Source organism: Schizosaccharomyces octosporus (genome assembly GCF_000150505.1).
Source record: "Schizosaccharomyces octosporus yFS286 unplaced genomic scaffold supercont6.3, whole genome shotgun sequence".
In the NCBI taxonomy this organism is placed as follows: domain Eukaryota; kingdom Fungi; phylum Ascomycota; class Schizosaccharomycetes; order Schizosaccharomycetales; family Schizosaccharomycetaceae; genus Schizosaccharomyces; species Schizosaccharomyces octosporus.
Genome location: NW_013185621.1, coordinates 373,369 through 401,297, shown reverse-complemented (window position 1 = coordinate 401,297; position 27,929 = coordinate 373,369). Strand labels below are relative to the sequence as shown.

The following is a 27,929-nucleotide window of genomic DNA, read 5'->3' as shown; positions in this document are numbered from 1 at the left end:
TTGAATAGCTTAAACGTAAGGAGGATGTTAAAGAGCATAGACTTCGATATAGAAAGAAGCAAAAGAGCAGAGATGAAAGACCCGATAGCTATTGAAACTTCGGGAGAGTATTTTCAACTAAGTAGAAGCTTTATCCTCTGTGCACGTTGCAATGATTATCCAGCCATATTCTAAAAACAGTAGATACTAGTTTTAAATTCGTTTCCAAAGGTGGTTTTCGTCATCGTGCTACTATTGTAGATATGAAAGTATGAAAAGACACATACATACATCATAAAGTACGCATACAAATATCTAGATAACTTGACACTAACATGTCGCCATTTTATTTTAGAACTCTAAATGAGAAGCTTTTCAATAGCCAATCTGATGGCTTGGATTTGAGGAGCCAAATCACTAGCCTCGTTGGTAGTAATACTAGCCGAAATCACAGGACGGCTGACACCGCAAGCACGTCCAAGAGCAGCCTTGCTGGGAACAAAAACGTAAGGAACGTTCTTGTCTTCGCAAAGAAGAGGAAGGTGCAACAAAATCTCGATGGGCTCAGTATCGGCAGCCATGACGATGAATTCACTGATACCACGGTTCAAGGTCTTGGTAGCCTCGTTAGCACCCTTACGAAGTTGCTTGTAATGGGAGCCTTGTTGCACCAAGTCAAGAATTTGTTGAGTTAAGCCAGTATCGGCCAAAGGAAAAGCCTTAAACAGAAGTTAGTAAAATTGTCCTTATATTCAGGAGACGGGAAATAAAAAAAAAAGAAAAAAAACACTAAAGTTCCAATTTTCGTGTCATAAAATAAGTTGCTCAATGGTTTATCAACCTCATCGCAAGCTCACATTTCAAATGAAAATTCAAAACCACGTTTCAAACTGATTTTTTTTGGCAAACTCTTCATTGTTTTTATAATATTAACATACCTTAGGATTGACAGACATGATATACGGGTTCCTTGCTTTAAATAAGTGAGTTTTTACACCTAATTGAAATAGTTGCTCGCCCAAGTTAAGAAAATTTTGCTCGGTGACTTTTATTTTGTAAGTCAGGTAACGATGTTACCTATTCGACAAATTTGCAGAATCCGGTAGGAAAAACGATTAAAGGTAAAAAGAGAATAATATATACAAAATTGGTGAGCAGTGAAATGCATCGACCAGTGAAAAGCATATTGACTGCCAAAACAACCGAATAGTAAGTATAAGTTTTGGCGGTTACATTGTTACTTTGCATATACACCCACCATGTATATGTTGACATTGCATTTCCGTATAGGAAGTATGCTATAATATTTTTTTTTAATTGTTTGGCTTCTGAATGACTGAATGAAACTCATACCCTTTAATTTACAAGCCGCTGGCCATGGAGAAGTCCTTGTTAGTGAGGACGGTCAATACCTTGTAAAGCCTTGCCTTGAGAGCGAAATTTACTTTTATGCATCTTGTGATGAATGTAATGCACTTCGCAAGTGGATTCCACGGTTTTATGGAAAATGGGATATTGAACACGCAAAACAGCTACAACTTTGGGTGGATGGTTTAGAAAATGATACGAATCTTTCGATGCGCAGTAGCGCGTTTATACTTGAAAACATTATACATGATATGAAGCGTCCTTGTGTAATGGATATTAAACTTGGCAGACAACTTTGGGCATTGGACGCCTCTCCTGAGAAACGCGCTAGACTCGACGTGGTTTCGCAATTGACAACTAGTGGAAGTCTTGGATTTCGCATTACTGGAATCCTGGTAGCGGATAAAGCATCTCGCTCATATGCTACCTATTCCACAGCTTGGGGGAAACGGATTGGTAATGATACCATCTTACAAGGTCTTTCAGTATTTTTCTCCCCTTGTTCAAATCATCTCAAAAAGTTTTTGCTAGAAAAGTTTTCAAGTCTGCTTGAAGATTTTGAAAGCGATGTTTCATCGCTTTCCGTGGAGTTTCGATCATCAAGTCTTTTACTAGCATACGACCTAGAGAGTCTGGAAAATTGTACCCAAGATTTTGAAAAAGAAGGAAGTCAATTGTATAATATGAAGTTGATTGACTTGGCACATTCTAACTGGACGCTTGGCAGCGTAGATGAAAACACTTTATTTGGCGTCCGAAGCCTGAGAGAATGTTTTCAAAAACTGTGCCAAAACATCCATTGCTAAAGTAATTATGGTTACAACCTTTTTCTCCTAATAGTAGGATGTATTTTCCCTTTCCTTGTTAGATACATGCTGAAAGGAATACTATTTTCCTTCTTTGTTTTGTCTGTCAATGCATCACGAAATATGCATATGTTTGTATAGATATATATTTAGATTATAACAGGTTTGTAACGCATCGAATGGTTTTGGGCTGTTGTTTATGTTTTACATCCTTAAAGGGTGATTTTTTTTGGTTTACTAAATAATAAGATTTTTCTAAGAAATGTTAAGAAAAAAATAATTTAATAATGGTAAATCAATGGTTTTTCATCGGTTCTGTATAAAGTGTTGTTTTACTATGATTAAAGGGTGCCGCTGGGGATTGAGAGTAGTTGCCTTAACCACTACCACCTCAACAGCATCCTCTCACAAAATGGATACCGAAATGGCTGTCAGTATGTCAAATTTCTTGCAAGATCAGGCAGCGAGAGCTCCTGAACAGTTTCAAGAATACTATTTTATTATGGAAGATCTATATGAACGAAAGTACGTTGTCTGTGATGATAATTTATCAAACCAGCTTGACCTTTAAATTAGAGCTAATACTAACTATTTTATAGATTATGGAAACAATTAACAGATAAACTTATCCAGTTTTTTGAAACGCCCGAGACTATTCCCTTACGACTTGACCTTTACACGAATTTCGTTAGTGCGTTCCGATCGAATATAAACCAGCTTAAGGTTGTTTATATTGCGTTAAAGGCATTTGAATCTTGCTCTAATGAGGAAGCATTTCGCAATTTAACACAGTTGATTGAAGGTATTGATGAAGAGAAATTCAAGGATGCCTACGTCTATGCTTTGGTTGCTATCGGTAGAATTAAACTTGTCTTCAATGATTTGGAAGCAGCAAGAGATATTTTAATTAAAGCTGACAAAATTATTGAACGAATTGATTATGTGGAAAATATTATTCATGCTTCATATTACAGTGTTAGTGCTGATTACTACAAGGCTAAAGCTGATTATGCCCAGTACTATCGCCATTGTCTTCTTTATCTATCATGTGTCGACTTAGAGCAGCTATCAGGAATGGAAAAGGAAGAGCGTGCTGTTGACCTTAGTGTTGCTGCTATCTTGGGCGACATCTATAACTTTGGTGAACTTCTGTTGCACCCTGTTTTCAAGGTTTTAATGGGTACTCAGCATGAATGGTTGCATGATCTTGTTGTGGCTATGAACGTTGGTGACTTGGCTAAATATGAACGTCTTATGGCACACATCAACAAAATTCCTCTTCTGCAAAGTTCTGTGAGTCTACTCGGCCAGAAAGTACGTCTTATGGCACTGATTGAGCTTGTTTTCCAGTTACCTCCTAATCAACGTACTCTAACTTTCCATACAATTGCTAAAGCAACTCGTATCCCTTCACACGAGGTTGAGTTGCTAATTATGCGTGCCCTTAGCGTTGGTTTAATTACCGGCTTGATTGACCAGGTTGCACAGATTGTAAATATCTCTTCTGTTCAATCAAGAATCCTTAACCACTCTCAGGTTGCCAGTATGGAAACGCGCTTACGTGACTGGAATCAAAATATTCATTCATTGAATAATATCGTCGAGGCTTCTGGCAAAGGAGTTTTTGTTTAATGTTTTGCGTTTATGCATATGAAAATGGAATAACAATTAAAAAATCCAAATCATGACGTTGATAGAAAGTTAACTAGATAAAATAAATTGATGGTTTTCTTATATTAAAGCGGTCTAGCAGCAGAAAGGAGTGAAATATCTTACATAAACGTTAAATTAGCTGCATAAAATCGAACAGGCTTAAGGGATGTAACTCAGTATCTATTGGATGAAAAATCCAACAGAATCCATGAAACCCTTGAAAAATATTAGTAAAACATTAGGTGTGAATATGGTTTTCTCTTACCGCCAAGGTTCCATAAAAGCCAACCAATCTGGAATTTTCAGGAATCTTATATAGTTTCTGACCACCGCCGTTCGCATTACCAAAAAAGGGGCTAGTGTTACCGTTTTCCAAAATAATACTAATTCCATCTACCCAGGCTCCACTACGAATAAGAAACCCAGCAATATTACTACCATCTGTATCAAAATCGTGAGGACTTCCACCACGATTTCCAAGAAGAGCAGAATTTGAACCAAAAAAGACTTCAATGCCATCTAAAGCAAGGCCACAATGAACACGCACTTTAGTAATCTTCTCCTCAGGAGAAAATAAAAGATTATTCAGTTCATTTCCATTGCATCCACGAAGACCAAATCTTTCGGAGCGATATGCATCACCAAAATCGGTAGAGATCTTCGCATTCCTAATTATTTCAGGAACATTGTTTATATCCATTGTTTTGTAATTCCTCGCTAGGACTCGTACACGATAATCTTGACCAGAATCACTACTTGAGAGTGATCGAATTTCAGCGTCAGTAAAAGCAGCTTTGTCTAAAGGAGGATTAAAAATTTTCCAGCCCTTGGTCTGACCATTATATTCAATTTCCACGAGAAAAATCCCAGTATCATTTGTAAACACAATTTGATCCCCACTTACATAGTAACTTGTTTCAACATCAGATGGATACTGTTGATCAGAAGGAAGTCGGAAAAGTGGATGATAATAAAATCTTAGTAAGTCCAAATAATGCCATGAGCATTCATCTTTCGGAAGTATGGGAGCAAGACCTTTACTACCTGTACGGACACATTCAGATTCTCGCGTTGTAAAACTACGGTTGAAAATTGGATAAGACCGTAGCATAATGCCATCTGGCTGATGCGGGCATCCAAGGGTATGACCAAGTTCATGTAGTATAGCTCCAATTCCAATATTAGCGCATTCCCACACGGTAGAACTTTCGTTAGCATCGTTTGCTAAATAATCAGGAATCCTTCTAGCGTCGCTGAAAACAGGTATCACATATTCTATAGCGCTAGGAAAAGAATGCAAAGAATGAGAGCCGAAGACACCTAGCTTATGCATATCAGTTCCTCCTCCTAAAGCAACATGACCTCTGACTTCTTTTGAAGAAGGATCATAACGAGTATCCAAAAACATGCAGATGTAATGCCATGGCTCTGGAAGGCCCAATTTATCAACGGCATTTCCAGCAACATGAAAAAGCTGGTCAGGTGGAGTAGAACGAATTTCTTCTGCTGTTTTATCTGATCTCAATACGTGGATAGACGCAGTCAATCTTTCAGTGCCCCATGCAGACTGACAAGACATCGTGTCGGGTTGGATATTTTCTTCCAAGCGAAAGGTACGTCTACCAAATCCATTTCTATACATACATTCAGCAGTAAAAGCTTGCCAAAGATAAGCTGCACAACGAAGCTTGCGTATTGCTTCGTCGAGGTCATTCTTCATGCCGTAAGGAGCGTCAAATGTTAAATCAGAATCTCTTCCAACGACAAAGCCAATTCGATAGAAAGGATTATCATTTAGTACTTGATAGTTTAAACGCAGACTGAGTTCAGAACCATTATCAGTTTGAAATAGAACTACATTTTCACCTGGGACTACATGAATAAGAGCCTTAAAGTAAGAGTCCGTGACAACCCAATACTGTTGTGGAAATGTATCGGCGAAATGCTTCACGGTCACAAATGCAGAAGTATGAGAGTTATTGCTTGTGACTCTGCCATGAACAATCACAAATCTCTGTTATAATAACTGGATTAGCAATCTTTACAAAGTTAAATGATGCATTAGGATACTCATCAAATGATAAAAAAGTAAAATCTATTCTTACATGGTATACAGTTTCATTGTTTTGAATATTGTCTAGAATAATTTGACTCATTTCTTTTTAGTAAGAACGTGAAGGTGAAAAGGTCGTTAGAGCGCATATAAGTTGTGCATTATATGAATTTATACGACTGCACACTATTGACTTTAAATATGAACTTTTGTATAATTTTACAAGATGCTCTTTATATAGTTTTGGCAAGCGCATGCTCAAGTGAAACATAATGACCTCAAGCTAACAACAATTCATGAACGAAAGCTATTATCATTAGATGTCAATAACACTGGCTCAAGAATTGCACTTGAATATGAATTTAAATTTAACAAGAAAAATTCTATAACTAACTGTTCATATTTGCTCTAAGTGTTAAATATATATTTATATATATATATATATATATGTAGATTTGCAAAAAAAAAATATGCAGAAACAAACGAAATATGAAAGCAATGAACGGCAGTAAATGGAGGAATTAATAATATAGAAGAAAAAGTCGGAAAATCAAAAAGGATGTTCTAAACACGCTTCACTATATAGGAGGTATAAAAGGAAAGGAAAGAATCTTCATCCAAGCTTATGCGTAACCTGGCTTGTTTAGTAATGCCTTTGTTTTAGGACTGTGAAAGACTAAATTAAACTTAAATAACAATGCGACAATCTGTGAAACTTGAACCAAGAATGAAAACGGAAGAATTCACGTAGCTTTGTTTTGTGAAAATGGTGCATTCTCTGGGTGGAATGGAGAAGCAAAGGCTTCGCTTTCTGAATTCTTTTCATGGGAAGCAGGTGAAGAATCACTGTGAGAGTTTAAGTCGGTGGTGACAAAGGGTGATCTTTCCGTAGTATTCTCGAAATAATTAGCAGCTGAAGGAATAGTACTTAATTCCGTTTCCTCGACTCGACTGTCCCACATATCATCAGCATCTAAAGCCTCAAACTTTCCAGAGCGGGCAAAAGGATTCTTCAAGAATTTCCAGGATCTCGTAGAAGAGGAATCTCCCTTGTTCATATAGCTTCTTCTTCTAGCAGCATTTAATAGACGGAGAACTCCATAGGAAACAAATAAAAAGGCAATCGCACAAATGATTGATACCGCGACAATTCCAAGAATACTCATCTTTCTTAACGCATCCAATTACCAATTACAAACTATTTACAAAAAGAAAGAAAGAATTGAATATTCGAAAATGGAATCAAGGTACAGCCAATGTTAGTAAGGAATTGATTGAGAAAAAATTTTGTAAAGGACAAATAATCACACTTACCTAAGTGGATTCTTCTATGATATTATTGTAAAGAGAATCGCAAAAGAAACAGTTGAGTAACCCATGGTTTTAAAAATTTATACGAAACAGGAAATCATTCCATATTAAATAAATTATTATTATAAAAATAAATAGTCAAATGAGTATGTACTAAAGGAAATGGTACCCAAGTAATTTGAAAAAAAATAAGCAAACAGCGAAGCGAGTCTTTATTTATGCTTCTTGTGCGTATATCAGAGTAAAATTACTATTCAGAGCCTTCAGATGCATCGAAAATGATTTCTTGTTGTTTTGCATCTTCATTTAGAAGTTCACGCTGAGATTGTTCGAAGCTTTTTCCTCTTAGTTGAAGCTGTTGAATCACTTCGTCTGAAATACATGTATAACCTAATCGTTCCTTCAGAATTTTCGGGAGAAGCCAACGATACTGAAGATGCCCTTCAATTAGGTCGCCAACATCAACGTTTTCTACACAAGATGAGTTTAGTGCAATGGGTTCCAGGCCTGTAGCACGGGTTTGAATACTATTCGTTTTATACACTAGCTGTAGTACATAGTCGTTTTTAGAGTACACGTTTACCAATCTTCCTGAAACTACGCTTCGCATTTTTTTCCAGAGTTTAGGGTCCGTAGATGCTGGTGTTCCCATTATTATAACATTTTCCACGATACCAATTTCGTACCGCTCAGCTAATTTTAGTAAACATTCAAAAATTGTTCTTGATCCTAAAGAAAATCCGATCAGTGTCACTGGACGTTTACCTTGTGCCCTCATACACAATCCGTTGGCAAGAGCTTCTCCTGCTTTAATTGAGAGATTGAATACCACCCTCCATGAATTGCCCAATATGTTTCCAATCCTTAAAAGTCCTAAAGGCCAAAGAGCAGCAGATAAAGGGGCCAAAATAGTTCGTTTGATGACTTCATCTTGAACCCAGCTCAAACTGGTTGTAAATAAAATACGGGATATCACTTTCCCTAAATCAACAAAAGCTTGAACTTCGAACTTTAAAGCATAAAAGTCTCCCCAATAATAAGATTTGTCACCAAATGTCAGAGGATACCATGTATCTGCAGCATCCTGGGGGCTTTCAAGCCATCCGGCCACTCCAATTGTCATGGAAAGATTGGAAGAAGCCTCTAAAGGGATAAATTCGAAATCAGAAATTCCTCTTGAAATTTCGTGGACTTGATTTATACTCATTTTTGCACCAAATCCTCCAAAGAGTGTGGTAATCATCGGAGCAGATGTAATCAAGGTCCCTAAATAAGAAGCTCCAATCATGGTGCCAAGCCCTAGTCCTGCAAATAAAACGCCTAGTCCGCTTGCTACAAGGGGTGCTGCCAGTCCACCTGTAACACCGATTAATGCCCCTCCAGCGATGCCAGCTAATCCCATAGTAATACGTTTCCGGACTTTCTGTGATTGAGATAGTTCATACCATTTTTCATTTGATTCAATTTTTTTAAAAGTTTCTATAAGCATAGACGACGTTATGAACTCTGCCTTATGCGGAATTTCTTCGGGCTGATGGAGTTCTTTAGAAACGAGGTATAGTAGTTGGCGCGAATTCGACGAATAATCACCTAATGAAACTAAAAGAAGAAGCAAGCATTTGATAAAGCATTCGCCCTTTTCTGCTTCACTAAAAGATCTGAACTTTTTAACTTCAGTCGCATCCTTGGGCGTTGATGGATCTAAAGCACTTCCTGTTCTATGCACTACAGATACAGCCCATTCATCATATTTCTCATGAAATATATCCCATTCCTTCTTTTCTTTTTCTGATAATTGTTGTTCACCTGCGTTAAAAGAAATGTCTCGGGTCTCTTTCATACGACCCAACGTACTGGCAATTAGGATAGTATATTTTGTACAGTGCTCGTCGTCAAAAAGAGATATTAATTGCTGTTCAGCCATTGGAACTTCAGGTTGCTGTGTATGAACTGCGGAACTTTTAAGAATTCGTGAAGAATATATTTAAAGGTTTCACATTGAAATTCAAAAACTAATGGGAGTAGGATTCTTTCAAAATAACCACTTAATTAAGTATTGTTGGGTTTTCACATCAACGCCACTAGCTATTGCACAGGTTCTCAATAGTAATTATCTTTTCTTGATAAGTACACTCTCTTTCGATAATATGTTTTATAGGAAAAGGAAAAATTAATAAATAAAAGTTTAGAATATATTAAGACATGAAGAAATGAAGACAATAATTGGCAGTATTTGTTTAGCGAATTATTTGACGTTATAGAGTGGACTATGAAGTGTGTCTAAATACGGTTACACCAGTCTCGACCATGTCGTACTTGGTAGCCGCAAAGACTGGGTTCAAGAATTAAAGATAGAAGAGATGCGATGAGTATACCAGTGCTATCGGATGGACTAACAATGCTTATGGCCATCTCACTGTCAATATGACCAAGGTTCTGCAGGGTATGATAGACATTGACATAAACGGTTCCACCAATAAGTCCCTCAATAAAAATGGTTAATAATAAAAAATGATAGCTATGGATGAAATAATAAAGTGATTGAAGGATTGTAAAGCCTAAAATAGCAGATTGAATAACAGCAAGCTCTAAAACGTAAGGGACTTTGAGCCAACCTATGGAGGAGCGAGATATGAAGACGCCTAATTGATACATTGTTTGATATGTAGGGTAGAAATCACGGAACGAATTTAGTCCTGAGTCTTCTGGGGGAAACAATAGAGTAGGTGCTACTCCGACATTAATTGTATATTCAGAGAGATAGACTAAAAACAGCGGTAACATATGAGATAGTAAGAAGGGCTTCGCGAGATAAAAGAATACTTTTATAGAAGAGAAAACATTCTTGGAGGAACTAGTTCCTCCTTGGTGAATAGCATCGAAGGGTACTCGATGAGGAACAGAGATATGCTGGTACTCGGGTTTTGGTAATATGCAGAAATAATTAAAAATTAATAATAAAGGAAGAAAGCTTGAGACCAATAGAGTGGTACGAACAGTAAAGTTAAGCCATGTGGTGAACACAAGGTAGAAGGATGCGCCAAATAAGCCAGCTAAACCAGTACCTGAGCTCCAGCAAGTCAAGGCAGTCGACTCGTACCTGCTAGAAAGTTGCAAAAAAGTGATTTCACCAAAGCTTGACGAGATAGCTGCCAACGATACGCCGAGCATCTTAGACCAAACGGAAGATGACCAGGCAATCCACTGCATCCCAAAAAAAGATAAAAATACACAAGCCAAGACTCTTTTAGAAGCCGAGTAGCGATGAGCTTGCAGTATTGAAGTCAATAGTTTACATGACAACGAAGGAACAATATTTGAAAGCAAAACAACCCCTTTGGATATATTGGCGCCTACTAAATCAAGCGCAGCGGATAGTATAACGACATATAAAAGATTGTTTAATAGACCAAATAGTAAAAATGGAAACCCAACCTTGCTTCCTTTCGGAAGGTAATTAGAGGCCATTGAGAGTATATATTTTGATTTATTATTATTTTTAATACATTCAGTTTAATAGTCTACAGATTTTCGAGCGTACCGAAAGGATAGATGGATTCTTATTGTTTACTTTTCAATCGACGTCTGTTCAGGTTGTATGTGTTGGGTAGGTTGACTTACGTATTTCCATTTCAGCATATGAATAAGCTCAATTTTACCGAATTTAATATATCAGCTTGTATACTAAGTGTAAACATTGATCAAAATATTTACCACAGCTATAAATAGTAGCCATTTCTATTTAATAAATGATAGAATTTGATAAAAAATGGTGCGACAAAACAGCTTTAAGTCCGTGAAAGGATTATGGGACTGATCGATAATAGCTTCTTTAAGACCCTTCACTAGCAATTACTATATAATCACAAAAAATTTAAATCCTGTCTACTAGAATAAAGCTCTTTTTTCTAGACCAGGACAGTAAACAGTGATTTTTAAATAACTCTTATGGAAATTTAGAGCCCTAAGATAAACAATCCTTATATTGCACCTAGACTTAGTCGATCCTCATATTTTATGATTTTTAAATAAAAAATAATTGAAAAAAGGTACAAGGTAGAAGTTCCAAAAGAACCTCAAGGCAATGATCCAAGTCAGGCGGCTTGCTAGCATGTTAGTGTCTAGGTTTTTTCGTAAATGTGCAGAGCAGAGTATTGAAAACTTTGGTAATTGTGAAGGTACAACTCTAGTACTTTGTCAAAGCTCTTTAAATCTTTAAAATATTCATACTAAAAGTAGATATACAACAGGATTTAGTTTACTTTTTCTCAAAACAGTTGAAGAGCATATCGCGCATTTTTCTCTGGTTAGTATTGCTTTTGCTTAAGTTCGTTTACTCAAGCTATTATAATCTACTCATTGTGTTACATTTAAAAAAAATAAATTAAAAAAAAAGATTGGATAGATCTGATGCCTTTGGAATATGCATTATATTCCTTCTTTACCTTGGATTTCAAAATTTAAAAGTCTATAATGCTTCCGAACCCTTAAACATTTATACAAATAAAGCAAAAAAAATAATAATGACATTAATTAAAGTTTTTATAAACTTACGAAAGCGTCCTATAAGCAATAACCGTTTATTTGTTTACATTTTAAAGATATTTGTTTGTTGACATGACCCATCAAAATGGTTTATATATTACTCAACCCCCTTCAAACGAGTATTCCTTTTCCTATATTGGTTTAGATCTTTTTGAATACAAGCATTTTTATCCACAGCATTTTTATTTTTGCTGATAAATAGTTCAGGCTCTCTTACTTCATTAAAAGCATCAATTAGCTGATTTATTAACTGCTTACGGAAAGCCTGCTCATTTTCATTGCCTATATACTTATCCTCAAGTTTTGATACTTGCATTGCATTGTTATTGTTAACATCTTCATTTTCTACATTCCAGATTCCTTAAAACGGAGAAACCTCCCTTATTTTAAAAACAGATATAAAAAGCCATATTTATTTCAACCTTTTTTTGTGATTTCTTGCCTTTTTTTTAAGTTTACCCTGTTTGTTTACGCTGATTATATCATACTGTCCTTAGTTCAGTCATTTCCATTATGGGATTCTCGAGCTTCTTTAGGGCGATATATGTCTTCTTTGTCAGGTTATTTTTATGCTTTCCATCAGAAAAAGACAGTACTACTGATCGCATGGAAAGAGGAGAATTGCGCAATAAAAGAACAGACGAATGCCAACCGGAAAGTCCATCTGAGATTGCAATAAATAACGATCTTGAAAATCCAATAAAGCTGCATAATTCCTTTAAGACACGTTATTCAAATATCGAATCGAAAATTCCCAGTATTTGGGATTCAGGATCCTCCTCAAGCCCATCAGACAATGATCTTTCAAGGTTTAGAATAAAGCCAAATCAAAAACTCCCTCGACCTGCGGCTTCTTTGCTACAAAAGCCAAAACGCGCACATTGTACAAACAACGCCCACGAAAAGGATATCAATGAAAACGGGCTTACATATGAACCTGTTTCCAGAAGACTCACGTATCATATATCAAATAAGGATTGTAAACGTGAGCATCATATAATGAAAGATCCCTACAAGTATGAAATCGATTTGGACGATGTCGAAAAGTTGTTTCCTATGCCTGCCGGGTTGAATTCAAGCTATTCCTATGCGAATGATCACGAAGGGTCCTTTCTTATTACTAATCTCCAAATGGAAGGAAAAACAGCCAACGATAACTCGCCGAGCCCTCTCACAGATGACCTGAGCCCGTTGTCATCAAGTGAATCTTTACTATCAGCATGTTCTGCAGAGCCCTTGGCCAAAGAAGTAGACACTGAGCACCGAAAAGCTTTTTCCGAAAGGACAAAAATATCCACTTTCGTGGATGATATCGACTATTCTAGTGTTGTTGACAACCTTAGTGATTATTCAGATTGCTTTGATGAATTCGGCATTCCCTTAGAGACCCTACCAAATGATGTAGAATCGCGTACCAACTACTCGAAAATAAAGTCTTCAGCAAGTTTTCCTCCTTTTTTTGGTCATCATCAATCTCGCAAATCGAAGCCGAATGATTATAGACTCAACAAAGAGAACCTCAGAAATATCAACAGAAATTGTACAAAAATCGATCCGAAAGATTTTTTTTCTGCATTACAGTTTCATAATGCCAAGACCATCATAGCTCTATACATAGAATGGCGTCTTAGATACTGCGAAACAATGATGCAGAAAGGGGAAAAATCGTTAGAGAAGCTAGAAGGATTAAGAAACTTGCCGCACAATGTCTTATGGTTGGGAAAGTTTGGAGATTCCGATGTCGAAAAGAAACTAAATCAATACGACCGAAGGTGTATCTCTAATTCTTTTATGTTCAGTGTTATCCATGGTGATTCTCGCCGTGTAAAGTCTGATACCATAAAACAAGCCAGTATTCCCGAACTGTTTAGAGAGTCTTTCCAGAGTATGACAGCAGCTGCTTCAACTTCAAACGCCGAAGCAAAATCCAACCGAGACTTAAGGAATCAGTATCTTATCAAGAAATATATCCCGAAAGGTGATTATGACTTTTTATACGCAGCCCTTTATTATGCTGCATATAGACAAGAATCGAGCCTAAAAACAGTGTCCGTTTTGGATATTTTACCCCAGGATCAATTGGACGATTGGTGGTATGTCAATTTAAAAATAACTTCTTTTGTTACACCAAAAATTTGTTTTAAGTACTTGGACGAAGTAGCCAAGTCTTCCCGATACAAACTGACGCATGTCGAAAAGAAACCTTCCAAAGTGATCAAACAGCCTGTTTTTTATAATATCCTAGCAAATAAGCCAACAAAGGAGCTGTTTGAATCTCATGAATTAATTACTATAACAGAACTACTTTCTCTTGATGAACCCGAACTACTGAATGGAGAGGACGGGATGCAATATTACTTAAGCCAATTTGAGAAGCTGTGCAACGAAAAAAGAAAAGATTTTCGATTTTCTCCTGAGGGAATGTTCGATTATGCGTTTCGACAGAAACATTTGGGTGGAAATCCGTATGTACCATTACCTACTCGTGGTGAACGTTTAGAAAAACGTAATGTTTATTACAGTAAGTACTCAAATCAAAAAATATTTATGTCAAAAACTTTAAAGAGACATGGGTCTATATATGAAGTTGTTTCTGATGGATTAGGAAGAGTATTTTACGGTGCCGTTCTCGATTATGCTAATACTCGAAATAATATACTAGTTCATTTGGGACTAGAGCCTATTGATTTACCGTCTGAGGAAGAAATTGAAGATCACGAGAAGACTTTAGAGCAATTTCACAACGAGCTCTCACTGAATCATTCTGCCGAATATATATACGAAATGTGTGGTACGCATTCGCGTTCTACTAAGCACCAAACGGAGGTATTAAAGAAGTCTGTCTTATATTCAGCAGATGAATGGAAAGAACAGAATCTGCTTAAGCGAATAATTTCTCTTAGAATATTAGAACCAACCACCAGTGTAACCAAATTTGAATACGAACTATTGCGAACCTTTTACCCGGATCGGTTGTTTTTAAACCATAGCAAATCGGGGAAAACATTAACACCTACTCAATACCATATGCTGGATCAATGGAGGAGAGACTTGTTTTTATCTAGCTTACCTCTGGTTGATGAAAAAAGTCGTTTATTTCCTTACTGGCTGAAGTTGTCGAGCAGTGAGCTATTTTATGCGAACGAGCATGCGGCCATGAATAGCCAGAAACCTGAAAACATTGATTTGGATATATATGAACCTTTACCAGAAAATTCTTTTATGGTAGCAGCAGAAATGCGAGTTCTTCGAAATATGCGACACAGAGATGTAGAACGGATACCGTTTTTGGATAAATCTGAAGTCCAAGCATTGTACCAGTTATTAAGAAAAATAAAGAAATATTATATTGTTGATGACAGGTCGTGTTCAATGAGGATGGATGACTTTACGACTTTGCTTCAAAGGTACGAGAGCCTTTCTTGTTATAGATTTCTACGTGCAGACTATGAGACACTGCTTGACCACGCTCATTACATTTACAACTTCTTTATGAAAAACGTGGTTAATGTACCTCCTAAAATCTTATAAAAAATATTTATTTTAGTTCCCGCTGGAATTGTTCTTCCACGGTTGTCTTACAAACCGAATTACTGTTTTCCTTTCAAATAGTGCATACAAAGATTTTGTTTCTTTGATTGCTTTTTTCGTCCTTCCTTATTTATTGCTTTTTGCCTAATGATGACCTAGCTAGATTAGAATTGTTGTAGACGATTCTCCTGTTATAATAATTTATATTAATGATACAGAGTCATTGTTGAAAATGTGTCGTAGCGTGTCCTAGATATATCTTTTTGCACACAGTACCTTTTTACTGCCGACGATTTGTTCTGTATCTGCTGTTCTAACATTTGTTTACTAATGTAGCTTTTCATTCTCGTTATTTCCTACCTGGCACAAAAATCTTATATTTAATATTATGCATAACGCAAGTGCTCAGTAAACAGGTGTGATTTCTGACAATCTTCAATAAGCGCTATTAACTACATTCATAACAAAAGTTGCATTCATTTACAATGTCTAGCGAATTATGGTAAGAAAATTTTTGATATCTTCTCTAACGTTAGTCCTATATATTCTTCTTTTTTTGGCTTTGCAGGTATGGATTCTTGGAATTGCACTCATTGCTAGGTGTTTGTGCGTCAATGGTTTTTTCTTGCCTAGGAGCGGGCTACGGTACGGCTTTAGCTGGAAGAGGAATTGCAGCTGTAGGAGCCTTTCGACCTGAAATTGTTATGAAGGTAAGCATTTTCGCCGTCGAACAATCATAAGTACGCTAACTGGATGTTTTTAGTCTCTAATTCCCGTTGTAATGAGTGGTATTATCGGTGTATGTTTACCGGTTTCGTAGGTAATTTCTAGTCTAATGTTTCCCCGATAGGTATATGGTTTAGTAATGTCGGTCTTGATTGCTGGTGATATGTCGCCCGACAGCGATTATTCTCTCTTTAGGTAAGTTTTAAAGGAAAATATGTGTACAAGGAATCTTTAGTTTAATCAACGTTTGATTTACTATGATTCCACAGCCTAAGTATAGGTGATTCACATAATCTGCTGCTTCATATCCGAAATCTCTAACTGTTCTAGTGGATTCATTCATCTCTCAGCCGGACTGGCCGTCGGTCTCACTGGAGTTGCTGCTGGCTATGCCATTGGTATTGTCGGTGACAAGGGTGTGCAGAGTTTTATGAGACAGGACCGAATCTTTGTGAGCATGGTTTTAATTTTGATTTTCGCAGAAGTCCTAGGTCTTTACGGTCTTATTGTTGGCTTAATCCTGCAAACAAAGGTCTCCAACGTCTGCTATTAGAAATTCTAAATTACCTCCATTGATTTTCTTCGAAAAACTCGTTACGTTTATTTGGTGTTTCGAATTATCCGTTTCCTGAATTACTGGCAAATAATGTATAGCTTCTTAATATATAACGTTAATTGGAAATGTCTAAGTGCCTTCAATTATGATTTCAAAATTTATTGATTACCAGAGGATTTTTGAATAACAAATTCATCTAATTTATTAAGACTGACCATGTAACCGTATCATTAACGTACAAGATTTTATAACGCTAATTTACTTGAATGGAGTATTTATAACATAGCACATCAATCTTGTACAATAAAAAGTTAAGAAGTTAGCAACGAAAGATGCAAAGAATAAAAGAAATAAAAGTAAGAATTATTTTCCACGCTGTGTGGAAACAGCGGAGACTGGTATAGATAATCTTTCTTCCAAAGTCTCAAAAGTAGTGGGCGTAAGCTTTAAGATCGTGTGTAAGGGAACGTTCAAAAAAGGTAATTCTTCCAAAGAGAAATTGTGATAATAACCGTAAATGCAACGAAGAATAGCTTGGTGACAAATGATGAAAACGTCTCCTTGTCGCTCTAATTCCATAATGATCGGTTCCAGCCTCCGAACAACATCCATATAAGATTCTCCACCACGATAACGGTAGTGGAACTTGTCATAACTTCGCTTTTGAGCTTCATGAGGGTACTTTTCTTCAATATAATCATAGGTAAAGCCATCAAAAATACCAGCATCTAGTTCATCCAACGCCTTCCATTCCAGCTTTTGATAATCTAGATGACTGGCGGTTTGTATTGTACGCTTCATCGAAGACGTCCATACAGTTAAGCCCTTTGAGCCGATAACAAACTTAGAAACGTACTCTGGAAGTAAAGAAGCATACTTCTCACCTTGAGTGCTGAGCCCAGAATTACCGCCTATGCGACCTTGAACGTTAAATTCACTCTCACCGTGTCTACTTAACCAGATGCTTCGACGTTTTATGCGCAGATTAGATAAATAATAAACAATTCTTGACTGCCAGTAATTTTTAATATTGTGAACGATAACTTCGTTGCAAAAGTCAATGATTCTGACAAACGTACAATCTTCTGCTTCCGTGAGAGGGGCGTAATCCTGTCGGTATGATTTGATTACTTCTCGTAGCTTTTCCTTGGCAACATCGAGAGGGATATGTTTATAGGAAGGAGAATTCGTACAAATATCAGTGATATTCTCCTCTATAAACTTTTGGTCTGTACATACTATTTCAACAAACATAATCAAAATATTCCGCTTTTCAGCAGCGTTCACAATGCTCCGGCGAAGTTCCTTGTGGCATTCATTAAAGTCCAGAATCGTGACATGTCCACCGTTCTTGTAAAATGCTTCCAAATCATTAAAAATTAAATTCACTTGTTCTACCGTATGTCTTGGAACGGTAAAGTCCGAATTCTCGTACTCAGTTTCTAGATACGTTTCTGAACTGTAAACCTCCGTCTTCACAGACATCCAACTAAAATAGCGTGAAAGTTTACCAGCAGAAAACGTTTTTCCTGAAGCCGGTAAGCCAAGGAAGCAAACACATAAACCTATATAGCCTTCAATATGTTCCATGTTACACAAAATGACTTTAATCTCAATCACGTAACTTAATTTTCGTAACAATCGTTCTTTATGCTTCCTACTCTCGAGAAAAAAAATTAGGATCAAACTCCCTTCATGAAATTCTTTAATAAAAAGGCCTACAAAGTCGAAACCATAGATGTCCTGGAATCTGTACTATATGTATGTCCGCTCAGCCTCTCGGCACTGGTATACTTTCTGATCCAGAATACAAGTAATCCTGTTTCTATATTTTCCTAAGGCGAAAATAAGAATAAAAAACACCGAATTTAACCTACTGTTTTCGGGTTTCCCAAATAGCTTGATATATGCAAAAGCTACGTACGAAGGTACAGACACGTAAACAAATTCGTGGGATACTGTGTCTGCTTCACTGACACAAACTTTAAATTACACAATGCAATGAATTTTAGGAAGGTAACTTGCTACCCACAATTAAATAAGTAAATGTCTATGTTTTCGAGTAAACAAGAATGAAATAAAGATACTTTTAGAAAAGTCTTGTGTGTGTTACTGGAGTCATGTGAATTTCCGCAATCATCCATAAGATGTAAAATTACGTTGTAATATAACGTAAAGTAGATGTGAATAAGGAAAAATCCATACTATAGCTATGCTATTTCGAAGATGTATATTACTTTGAAAACTTGAAACGAAACTTTCATCATTATTTGCAAGTTCAATGCAATTTCATAAATCAAAAGATAACTTGGCTACGCTAAATTTAAATTGTAGAACAAAACGAAAGCGTAATCAAGTAGTTTTTCATTCATTAGTTGTTTTCATGAGAACGTCCGTCAATGCAATCTGAAGTCAAAAAGGTGAGAACTGATGATTCCTTTATGCCTATTATTGTGAAAATGGGAGGGAGAGTTTCTTAGGTTCATATTATCTTTTAAACAGGCTCTTAAAGTTTTCCTTTCTTTTTTGTTGGATATTGAAGAATGCCTAAACAAGCCGTAAACTATGGATCGCCATGAACCTAAACTTTTTTCTTGAAAGAGCCGAAACGAAGAAAACGTAGTGCTTTTATTGACCAAGATCTCAACAAGTGTCGAATTGAGAACCATCCTGTACTAGCATACTTTGGAGGTAATAACCGTGGCCAATTTATATAGCTTTTTCTATGTAATATTACATAAAGTAAAGAAAAGAAACAAGAAGTGCCCAAAGATAAGTTTAGTAGCAAAGAACCAGTACCCATGAAACCTTGCAAAACCAACCACAGGATAGATACAGCTGAAAAAGCAGGTGGGATACAATGGGCCCATGATATTCGATGAAACATCAGAGAGGAAGAAACTGAAGAAATCGGTCGAAAAACACCAAGGCCCAGGTCAAAACTGTCTTGTAGAGCACCATCACAAAAATTATTGTATACATATCGTTTCAAACAATTGATAAGATCTTCATACATGCCTTTTATCGTTCTTTTCCCACTGCGGGTCACATCTCCTTTCAACGCCGGGGTGCACGTGTACAAATTGCTAATGTAATCACCTGTGTTGGCCCATACGTTTCGAAACCCGTGAACAAAATCTCCAAAATTTTCAATTGTCTCCGAATTGGCTAAAATTCCTACTTTTTGTAATTGTAAATTTAGGATAAAGAGGGCTGTTTCTGCTTGAACGACATTTGTACGGTCCAAGCAGTCCATGCAGTTTGTGCGTATTAGATTCTGCTGTTCGGAAACAACACGAGAACCATACTCAGAGTAAAAGCTTCCTTCTAAAAGAGTGTCTTGTAAATTAGCAAGTAAAAGAGGAATCTTGCAACTCCCCTGAAAATGATAATCGAACTCACAATATTTTATCGGCTTAGGTGAATCAGTGCATATTTTTTTAAAATTTTTTTGTAGTATCCCTTCGCGACCTTTATGGTCTAACAAACTGACTACAATAATTTCGTTTTGATAATCAGAAGCTAAATCCTCGAAATGTCGCTCAAAGGCTGCCTCACTATACGTAGTAGGCTGTACTACCAGTCGAGGTAAATATCTTAAGTCGTTAATTTCTGCCCAAAACATTGGTATGCTTCCTCTAATCTGAGTATACGAAAGTAGGATGCTTTCCTCAGGTACGAGAGAAGAATCAACAAGTAAAACCTGTTCTGTTTCATTAAAATTTGCAACTTTACCGTTTTCGTCAACTCCTCTAGAAAAGTATCTTGTTCCAGAATGATCTGTTGCATGCCGAGTAATGATATACAGTTGAACATGATGCGTTTTTACAAACAAACTAGTGGAAGATATATTTCCCTGTATCATGGGCTGGATGTATTCCAAAAACTGGTCGTTGTCTATTGCCAAGGACAGTAACTCTTCGTTCGTGTACTTATTCCAAAAAAAACGGAAGTTTGCTGTGAACCTTTTGTTAGAACCTGAAGAAACTTTATGAGAACGCTGTAAGGAGTTGGTCAAATCCATGGAAGGGCTAAAGAGGATCTGTCCATGGTAAAGATGTCGCTTTAGGAGATATAAATAATATCGCTCTTCTTCATCTTGTACCATTTCAGGCTCTATCGGAGCCGAGTTTACTCTCGTAATTGGAATAATAACAAAATTTTTCGCACGAAAAATGTTATTACCCAAGAATGTACTGTTATGTTCACATTTGGTAACCAAAATCATATATTTGAACAATTTCAGGCGAATGATCCCGTATAACTGAACGTTGCTGAACTGAGGCGATATATCAAATAATTCCTCAAGTTCAGTTAAATGAAGGGAGCCATTTGACCTGTCAATGCGAAGAGACCGTCTCTTTTTCAGAGAACTAATGTATACTGCCTCTGGGAGAAATCGTACATCCTGATTCATGTTTCTTTCTAGCTCATCTAGCTAAAAGAAAAAGTCGTATATTTATACTTGATGTTTTCGTTTCCTTTATAGGAATAATGAATAATCTATACTTTTATAGAGACAACTCATCTAACGATTTTTTGAAGAGACAACTGTTCAAACGAGTAACAATGTAACTTTAAGCAAGTACTAAACAAACAGTGTGATTAAGCAGAAGACTTGTGTAAACAGAGTATTACTTGTAAAACAGTATCTAATTCGTTAAATTTTATGTAAATAAATTATTGACATATTGATGAATTTCGTAGTAATGCTTATTGATGGAAAGTGACGAATCTCTTATTTGCTTTTCGCCTGAATTTTGCAAACGAGAAATAGCATATCGCGGTTTAGAAATACCTGAGAACGTTTACAGAAGTATAAGTTCTATCTTCCGAGTGTTATTTTACAACATGTAATTTTATTCACAAAAAACAGCATAGTATTTGTTTTACTATACTGGATAATTAACTTCAAGAACTATCCACACTTCCAACATTAGAAATATTATTACTATTCGCCATTATTAAAATAAAAAACAAAAAAGATTCTTGAATCGTTGATACCAATGAATAAATAAAGAAAGAAACACAAAGTTACTGGAAAATTAACGTAGACTTCAATAAAACACAGAATCCAATGAAAATAGGTAGACGATTTTAAAGGATGCAATGATTAAATAAGGGTTTAGTTTAATTGAAACAGAATGTTGGTCTTACAACCGTAAAACACTAGAGACTTGTCAAATGCCATCATCAGTTTCAATGCCAGTTTACGCGGCGAGAGCGTGAGGATGTTGAGAAGCAGCAAAAGAACCGGGCTCTTGTCCGGGTTGAGAATCAACATCAATATCATCATCTTCGCCGACCTCAAAATTGTCAACGTATTGAGTATCTTGAAGAACATTAGGCTGGAATTCCTCAGTTGGTGAACGGTCGTAGTTTCTTCCGGTGTAATTGTGAGTTGTTCCAGTAGTATAGCCCTGATCAGCAGACTGGATGTGACTATACTTTTTCTGTTCCAAACCACCTTGTCGAATAGTGTTTCTTTGGTATTCTGGCTGGTAATGGCTCTGGATTGGAAGTCCATCAATGTCAGTTAAAGGCTCAGGAGTAACGAAAGGAGATTGCCAGTTGGAAATTTCTCTCTCAGCTTCTAAGACATAATCTTTGGTGATGTCGTATCCATCATATATGGGACGAGGCTCACCAGGAGTAATTGGAGTGTCGTCAAGGAGATCCAAAATTCTCTTGGCGTAACCACAGAGAACAGAAACCTTCTCAGAGTGCTCGAGGAGAGTACCAATGTTGATGGTCATAGCAAGCTTGAAATTTTCGCGAGTAATGTTGGTAAGCTGAGCTTCGGCAACCAAACAAGCAGCTTCTTCACGAACTAATTGTTGCTCCAAAGCAATTAGCTTGGGAGAGTCAGGATCGCGTTGTCTTATCTCATAGATGGCATTCAAAATCTTTTCTTTCCTTTCACGTGCAGGTTGAACATTAGCTTCAATGTTACGAATACTCTTCAAAGAGATACGATATTGATCATGTTTGTCAATCATTTGATCTTCTTGTTCGCCAATTTGGTAAAGAAGAACACCGATCTTATCACTGATGTCGCTAATATCATCATCACAGTCCTCACCCCAGTAGGACAATTGGTTGGCACATGATTTGCGCTCATCGGCAAGAACTTCGTAAGTTCGAAGAAGGCTTTTCTCCATCTTAACGAGAACAGCAAGACGTTTGGCCATTTCAGGGGTGAACATGCCAATATGATTAGTACGTACTTGAGTTCCCATACGAGGAGGCTTAAAGTTTCTTCTCGTAGTGGAGCGAGGAACCTGGCGTTGCTGAGACGGAGGAGGACCCCGAAGAGTATGAATCGTCTGAGAACGAGAGGCAGTATTCATCTTGAAAATGATTGATCACTTAACTGCTGATTTAAAAGTATAGCGCACTAGGAAATTTAAAGTTAGTATATAAGTATCTTCCAGAAACTTATGAAAAAGTACTTACATAATTAAACAAGTTCGTTGGTAAATAGCTTAGTTTTTTGTCCAACAACCGCGAATTCTTCTTGTAAGGAACTAAATCAGACAATGGCCTGTTACAATTTTTTCGAGATTCCTGGGGATATTTTAATTACTTAAAGCCATTCAAAACGTCATTATTTCAACACTTAATTCATTTCGAAAATGTGCTGTCATCCTTCGATGAGACACTTCCTGCCTTGCTCACTAGCATACTAAAAGCACAATTAGTTCGTCTGAAGTCATTATCTTTCAGCTAGTTACAATTCCTTCTTCATAATTTCATAAAAATGACAATCTGTGATTTTTTTCAATAAGAAGATATTACAAGATTATGAAATCACAACTGTGTAAACATTGACCATGTGTATTCCAACGCTTTGCTGAGAACCAAGGGATTGAATAGAGTCACTATTATTATAATAAGAGAATTTATCACATTATTACAGAGAAAGACCTGATGAGTATAAGTGTATGAAGGCATTCAATCATCATAAGTCTGTCTCCATTAAGCTACGTTTTCTTCGTTGTGAATTGTTTATTGGTAAGCTGCGACAATCCATCAATCCATTCTCTGTAACATAGAATAGAAGTTCAGAATCAACAGAGGTACCTGGCAATTGTTTTGCCATGTAAGCATAACGTAGTGATTGATAATTGATAGTTGATCCAAATTCGCCATCGAGGTTGTCATTTTCCATAGGATGTCGACTATACAAAACTAAGCGAGAAGAGACCTTATCAAGCCAGTTGGTGCTTAGAAAGGGAATCAGTTTTGCTCCCATCCCGGAGACTACTTTTGAGGTCATTTGGGTTGTGACAAGTATAGCTATTTGGTATGCAGCTGAAATTCTGCTTAGCATAGAGCTGATATCTCCAACAACACGTTTTCGTTTGTTGAGATTTGTTTGGGAATTGGAAAACGGATCAATCAGCTCTTTGGAAGTAACTTCTTTCTCAAGCGTGGTATCGAGGTTTTCCTTACCCAAGGACTCCATTGAGGTCTTCCGTGAGTTGGTACTTCGACGCTGCCTCAAATATGCATAGTCATCTGGACAAGTAGGAAAAGCCAGTTGAATTGGCATAGACAAGTTATCGATAATGATCAAACCAATATCATCTTGGTTTGAATCTTCGTCGAAAGTCTTCAAATATACCAGTATGTTTGCCAAAGAAGGAGCATAATAAACATCTAAGAGTTGTAAGTACTCATCCAACGTGCTGAAATTATCTTCCTCCTGAGAAGACGGGACTTGACTTTGCAGCATAGTTCGCAAACGAGACAATGGAATAGGATGACACGTCTCTATCCAAAGTACTTTCGTACCTGATAGTAGTGCATTAGCTGTGAGAACTAAAGAAAGACTTGTTTTACCCATTCCAGGAGCACCGCATATTTCAGAAACAAATCCTCGTTTTAGCCCAGTTCCACCGAAAGCTTCATTTAATAGCTTTGAATTAAAGCTAAAACCAGGAGCAGAAAACGCTTCGTACGCGCGTATTGCAGGTTGCGTACTTAGACGGTCTAATTTTACATTAGCAGTTGATTACTTGAGTGAAAGCAATTTAATAAAAGTTTATTCATTTGTTTCTTATTAATCCACGTACGTTGACTAGATACCATTCATAGGAACACACGAAACGACGACGAAGGGCACTTGGTAGCAAAAAGGGCAACGCGCGAGAAGATCCTTACAATAGGACTTTCTGCTAACACTTTAGGATGTACAAGTTTACAGATGTAGAGCTACTCTTTACAAGCTGTATGTACGTAAATTATTGTTGTAAGTGAATTTGTACGACGTGCTTTTAAAATTGAGAACAGCAATTCCGACTCAACAGTACGGTAAAAGGTCAACTTCGTATTTTTCGCCGAAAAAGAAAAACACGTTTCTAAACTTTTGAAAAATTTCTGAGGATTTTCATACTTTGATTTCTACGCAGATATGAATGTAATTGTTCCAACATACATTCATAGATAAAACAAAATAAAAATCTAAATTTCAAATTTGCAATTATTATTAAATTAAATTCTAATATTATTCGTTTTTGTTTACTGTTTAACTGAACTGAAGTATTAATGCGATACACGGCTTGGTGGATCTCTACCAAGAGCAATCCAATCTTCCTCAGCCCAGATTTTAAATACCCTTATTAATACGTTTGGTATGATACTTTTAGATTAAAGGTTAATACAAATACTATTTCTAAAGGGAAAAATGAACAATGATTTTTCACCTAAAACTACAACCGCGTTCTTTGAGGCAATAAAAAATGAAGAACATAATCGTCGTCGACGCGTGCCGAACGAACGAAGACGTCGCATTGGTGTAGCTTGTTTAAACTGTAAAACGAAAAAAATCCGCTGTGAAGGCGGAAACCCTTGCAAAGCATGTGCTTTAAACGGTTTACAATGCGTATATCCAATGCGAGAAGAACGAGGTGCCGAAATGAAACGAGAATACTTTACGAACCTTTCAAAGAGATATCAGTGTCTTGAATACATGATGGAGCGTCTTTGTGGTGTAAAGATCTCTCAGTATTCAACTGATTCATTGGTGAACGTGTCCACGTCGCTTAGCAAACAGCTGGATCCAGTTCTTCCAAGCGACATTTTCTCGTATATCACTGCATCCTCTCCTTTCCCCAGCAATCATGATTTTCTACATACCCCCGCTGCTATTCCGAACACAGATAACCTACGAAGCAACACAGAACCAATGTTAACTCCAGAAATTCGTCAGTGGAATGATGACAAAGAGCGCCATTACGAGGAAGAGTACGACAATGCTGGGTCGAATGCTGACTCCAATGATCAGAACGTGGACGAGATTATGAGACTTATTGGGAAAATTAAAGTTGAAAACGGAGAATCTCGATATATAGGTGCTTCAGCGGGTGAAGCTTTTGTTGACTCAGTACAAAGCGAAATTCTTGCCGACCCTTCTTTTTCTGACTTGAATACTTATTCATATTCGCACCCTGTCTATTCCCCTAATGAGCATGATGTGAGCGCTATTAATCAAGGCCTAAGCCTTTTACCTCCCCCCGAAGTCGCTGATTTCCTAATAAAGGCATTTTATAGACACGTCCAAGCAAATTTCTTTTTCTATCATGAGACACTTTTACGCTACAGACTGAATATTATTATGAATTATCAAAATCCCTCAGTTGATCCTGGCTTTCTTAGTTTAGTTATGATGATTTTTGCACTGGGAAGTCAATTTGCTCATCTCGAAGTCCAATCTGCAAGTACTTTACTTGACAATCCTGGGAAACAATTCTTTGATACTGCTCGCCTTTTACTGCCGCAAGTCATACAGCAATGTAAACCTAGCCTCGTTCAGGTTTCCTTATTAATAGGCTTATATCTACAATCTACACTTGCTCAAAAGAGCTCCTATACTTACTTCGGTCTTGCTCTTACAGCAGCTGTTGCCAATGGTCTTCATCGAAGTTGCGAAAACCCCGATATTGATCCTAAAACAAAAGAACTCCGCAACCGTTTATGGTGGTCTGTTTATACAATGGACCGTTTGGTTAGCATTGCTACGGGACGTCCTTTGTCAATTGCGGATAGTGAATGCGATGCCGCTTTACCAACTGTAGTTCCAGAACTCGAAATTGAAGGTTCAGCCTCCAATGTTCACAACATCATATCCATGTCAAAGATTGCTCAAATTATGGGTAAGACCATGGAAGAATTATACGGAACTGTAAACTATAAGAAAAACCCAATAACTATTATAGAATCCTTACGAGCTGATCTGAACGACTGGAAGCAATCCTTACCTCCTTTTCAAATTCTCGAAAACCTAGATCCAAACGATCCCTTATTCCGCGCTAACGTTCATCTTCACATGACATACGACCAAGCTATAATAATCATGTCCCGTCCTGTCTTGCTACATAAAATGAAAAATGCCAAGAACTCACCAAGAGTAAATCGTATCAATGAGGATTGCATTCTGGCAGCTAGGCATCTAATCTCTCTAGTACATTTGCTACAACAGCACTCCCAGCTATCTTGTTATTCCTTCTTTGACTACAATTATACATTTTCGAGTGCTCTCGTGGTTTTATTGCATTGTGTAACAGAGCCTTCCCAGGAAGATGACATAGCTATGGAATACGCATATGCAGCTCTTGATTACATGGCAGAGGGTAATGAACCAGCAAAGAATTGTGCTAGAATTATACGCTTGTTTGACACTCATTTGAAGGGTATACGTTCAGCTGGGAATAATTCTAGTCAATCAGGATTTATGGCTTGGCAACGTTGGATAGCCGAAGTCGCTTCAAAAAATAATAAATCTAATCCGGCCAATTTCGTTAGTAGTTATACACCTAGTGTATCAACCAAACAGTCAAGTGCACCTTTAACCCCTGGATCAACAACTCCTATGAATGCTGACATGAGTTGGTTTTCTCTTCCTGATGACAATTCTTTTTCAATGGATGCAAATGATTTGGACGAATATATTAAAAAGGTTGGCGCGGCATGGGATACTAACAAAACTACACCCGATCTTGCCAATGATTCATCATTATTGAGCTGGGCCAATGCCGATCAAGGAATGGATCTTGAGGGTAGCTGGTTGGGAAATATGCATCCTTCATGGTTAGATTATGTTTGTCCTTGATTCCCGTTCTTTTTACTTTGGTAGTGATATGTTTTGATTAATGTTTTGTATATTGTAATATCTATCTTCTTTCATTTTATGATGAATTGGTTTTTAAACTACTTGGATTGACTATACTAGTGTAAGTAAATTTTTTTTCTAACGATTTATAGGAGCAGTATCATTGTTTATTTACTTATTTACAGAAACATGTATACCATTGCTGAAGGTCTAGAATATTAAGTAGTCTTAAGCGCTCGTTAAACTTTGCTAAACATGTATGTTTATGTTGAAGTGTATGTAAACAAA

At 36.9% G+C, this 27,929-nt stretch overlaps 14 protein-coding genes across 14 annotated transcripts; 5 read left to right on the top strand and 9 right to left on the bottom strand.

Annotated features, from left to right (window-relative positions):
• Window positions 1-291: 291 nt before the first annotated feature.
• On the bottom strand, window positions 292-2,496 carry SOCG_04381 (U3 snoRNP-associated protein Snu13). The gene is made up of 2 exons (XM_013165223.1): window positions 918-2,496; window positions 292-698 (listed from the first exon to the last, which is right to left on the bottom strand). Exons 1-2 carry the CDS (start codon window positions 933-935, stop codon window positions 339-341), a joined length of 378 nt encoding a protein of 125 aa, XP_013020677.1. The 5' UTR covers window positions 936-2,496; the 3' UTR covers window positions 292-338.
• Window positions 1,168-2,423, top strand: SOCG_04382 (inositol polyphosphate kinase). Its single transcript, XM_013165224.1, has one exon. It carries the CDS (start codon window positions 1,320-1,322, stop codon window positions 2,151-2,153), a length of 834 nt encoding a protein of 277 aa, XP_013020678.1. The 5' UTR covers window positions 1,168-1,319; the 3' UTR covers window positions 2,154-2,423.
• Window positions 2,464-6,272, top strand: SOCG_04383 (19S proteasome regulatory subunit Rpn9). The gene is made up of 3 exons (XM_013165225.1): window positions 2,464-2,678; window positions 2,753-5,914; window positions 5,973-6,272. The coding sequence occupies exons 1-2, from the start codon at window positions 2,491-2,493 to the stop codon at window positions 3,783-3,785; spliced, it is 1,221 nt and encodes a 406-aa protein (XP_013020679.1). The 5' UTR covers window positions 2,464-2,490; the 3' UTR covers window positions 3,786-5,914; window positions 5,973-6,272.
• On the bottom strand, window positions 3,321-6,206 carry SOCG_04384 (metallopeptidase). Its single transcript, XM_013165226.1, has 3 exons — window positions 5,912-6,206; window positions 4,072-5,820; window positions 3,321-4,022 (listed from the first exon to the last, which is right to left on the bottom strand). Exons 1-3 carry the CDS (start codon window positions 5,960-5,962, stop codon window positions 3,987-3,989), a joined length of 1,836 nt encoding a protein of 611 aa, XP_013020680.1. The 5' UTR covers window positions 5,963-6,206; the 3' UTR covers window positions 3,321-3,986.
• On the bottom strand, window positions 6,148-7,103 carry SOCG_04385 (uncharacterized protein). The gene has a single exon (XM_013165227.1). It carries the CDS (start codon window positions 7,023-7,025, stop codon window positions 6,603-6,605), a length of 423 nt encoding a protein of 140 aa, XP_013020681.1. The 5' UTR covers window positions 7,026-7,103; the 3' UTR covers window positions 6,148-6,602.
• Window positions 7,104-7,202: 99 nt separating this feature from the next.
• Window positions 7,203-9,380, bottom strand: SOCG_04386 (DUF726 family protein). The gene has a single exon (XM_013165228.1). It carries the CDS (start codon window positions 9,092-9,094, stop codon window positions 7,421-7,423), a length of 1,674 nt encoding a protein of 557 aa, XP_013020682.1. The 5' UTR covers window positions 9,095-9,380; the 3' UTR covers window positions 7,203-7,420.
• Window positions 9,314-10,798, bottom strand: SOCG_04387 (battenin CLN3 family protein). Its single transcript, XM_013165229.1, has one exon. It carries the CDS (start codon window positions 10,636-10,638, stop codon window positions 9,451-9,453), a length of 1,188 nt encoding a protein of 395 aa, XP_013020683.1. The 5' UTR covers window positions 10,639-10,798; the 3' UTR covers window positions 9,314-9,450.
• A 998-nt stretch (window positions 10,799-11,796) lies between these two features.
• SOCG_04388 (sporulation protein Spo3) lies at window positions 11,797-15,525 on the top strand. The gene has a single exon (XM_013165230.1). It carries the CDS (start codon window positions 12,229-12,231, stop codon window positions 15,244-15,246), a length of 3,018 nt encoding a protein of 1,005 aa, XP_013020684.1. The 5' UTR covers window positions 11,797-12,228; the 3' UTR covers window positions 15,247-15,525.
• A 12-nt stretch (window positions 15,526-15,537) lies between these two features.
• SOCG_04639 (V-type ATPase V0 proteolipid subunit) lies at window positions 15,538-16,790 on the top strand. Its single transcript, XM_013165231.1, has 6 exons — window positions 15,538-15,748; window positions 15,783-15,814; window positions 15,847-15,956; window positions 16,010-16,045; window positions 16,097-16,167; window positions 16,303-16,790. Exons 1-6 carry the CDS (start codon window positions 15,732-15,734, stop codon window positions 16,523-16,525), a joined length of 489 nt encoding a protein of 162 aa, XP_013020685.1. The 5' UTR covers window positions 15,538-15,731; the 3' UTR covers window positions 16,526-16,790.
• A 101-nt stretch (window positions 16,791-16,891) lies between these two features.
• SOCG_04640 (fructose-2,6-bisphosphate 2-phosphatase activity) lies at window positions 16,892-18,118 on the bottom strand (the record flags this gene model as incomplete). Its single annotated transcript, XM_013165232.1, has 1 exon — window positions 16,892-18,118. The coding sequence occupies one exon, from the start codon at window positions 18,116-18,118 to the stop codon at window positions 16,892-16,894; it is 1,227 nt and encodes a 408-aa protein (XP_013020686.1).
• A 991-nt stretch (window positions 18,119-19,109) lies between these two features.
• SOCG_04641 (inositol polyphosphate phosphatase) lies at window positions 19,110-20,945 on the bottom strand (the record flags this gene model as incomplete). Its single annotated transcript, XM_013165233.1, has 2 exons — window positions 19,110-19,855; window positions 20,018-20,945. The coding sequence occupies 2 exons, from the start codon at window positions 20,943-20,945 to the stop codon at window positions 19,110-19,112; spliced, it is 1,674 nt and encodes a 557-aa protein (XP_013020687.1).
• Window positions 20,946-21,738: 793 nt separating this feature from the next.
• SOCG_04642 (protein kinase inhibitor) lies at window positions 21,739-22,878 on the bottom strand (the record flags this gene model as incomplete). The annotated part of the gene is made up of 1 exon (XM_013165234.1): window positions 21,739-22,878. One exon carries the CDS (start codon window positions 22,876-22,878, stop codon window positions 21,739-21,741), a length of 1,140 nt encoding a protein of 379 aa, XP_013020688.1.
• A 611-nt stretch (window positions 22,879-23,489) lies between these two features.
• SOCG_04643 (RecA family ATPase Rhp55) lies at window positions 23,490-24,622 on the bottom strand (the record flags this gene model as incomplete). The annotated part of the gene is made up of 2 exons (XM_013165235.1): window positions 23,490-24,523; window positions 24,607-24,622. 2 exons carry the CDS (start codon window positions 24,620-24,622, stop codon window positions 23,490-23,492), a joined length of 1,050 nt encoding a protein of 349 aa, XP_013020689.1.
• Window positions 24,623-25,064: 442 nt separating this feature from the next.
• On the top strand, window positions 25,065-27,742 carry SOCG_04644 (transcription factor). Its single transcript, XM_013165236.1, has one exon. The coding sequence runs from the start codon at window positions 25,218-25,220 to the stop codon at window positions 27,639-27,641; it is 2,424 nt and encodes an 807-aa protein (XP_013020690.1). The 5' UTR covers window positions 25,065-25,217; the 3' UTR covers window positions 27,642-27,742.
• The last annotated feature ends 187 nt before the right edge of the window (window positions 27,743-27,929 follow it).

Coding starts and splice junctions, on each gene's coding strand:
- SOCG_04382 (XM_013165224.1), top strand. CDS start 1,320: ATGAAACTCATACCCTTTAATTTACAAGCCGCTGGCCATGGAGAAGTC.
- SOCG_04383 (XM_013165225.1), top strand. CDS start 2,491: ATGATTAAAGGGTGCCGCTGGGGATTGAGAGTAGTTGCCTTAACCACT. Junction 2,679..2,752: donor GAAGATCTATATGAACGAAA/GTACGTTGTCTG, acceptor ACTATTTTATAG/ATTATGGAAACAATTAACAG.
- SOCG_04384 (XM_013165226.1), bottom strand. CDS start 5,962: ATGAGTCAAATTATTCTAGACAATATTCAAAACAATGAAACTGTATAC. Junction 5,821..5,911: donor ACAATGAAACTGTATACCAT/GTAAGAATAGAT, acceptor TTATTATAACAG/AGATTTGTGATTGTTCATGG. Junction 4,023..4,071: donor GCTTTTATGGAACCTTGGCG/GTAAGAGAAAAC, acceptor ATATTTTTCAAG/GGTTTCATGGATTCTGTTGG.
- SOCG_04385 (XM_013165227.1), bottom strand. CDS start 7,025: ATGAGTATTCTTGGAATTGTCGCGGTATCAATCATTTGTGCGATTGCC.
- SOCG_04386 (XM_013165228.1), bottom strand. CDS start 9,094: ATGGCTGAACAGCAATTAATATCTCTTTTTGACGACGAGCACTGTACA.
- SOCG_04387 (XM_013165229.1), bottom strand. CDS start 10,638: ATGGCCTCTAATTACCTTCCGAAAGGAAGCAAGGTTGGGTTTCCATTT.
- SOCG_04388 (XM_013165230.1), top strand. CDS start 12,229: ATGGGATTCTCGAGCTTCTTTAGGGCGATATATGTCTTCTTTGTCAGG.
- SOCG_04639 (XM_013165231.1), top strand. Junction 15,815..15,846: donor TTCTTTTTTTGGCTTTGCAG/GTATGGATTCTT, acceptor ACTCATTGCTAG/GTGTTTGTGCGTCAATGGTT. Junction 15,957..16,009: donor GACCTGAAATTGTTATGAAG/GTAAGCATTTTC, acceptor GGATGTTTTTAG/TCTCTAATTCCCGTTGTAAT.
- SOCG_04644 (XM_013165236.1), top strand. CDS start 25,218: ATGAACAATGATTTTTCACCTAAAACTACAACCGCGTTCTTTGAGGCA.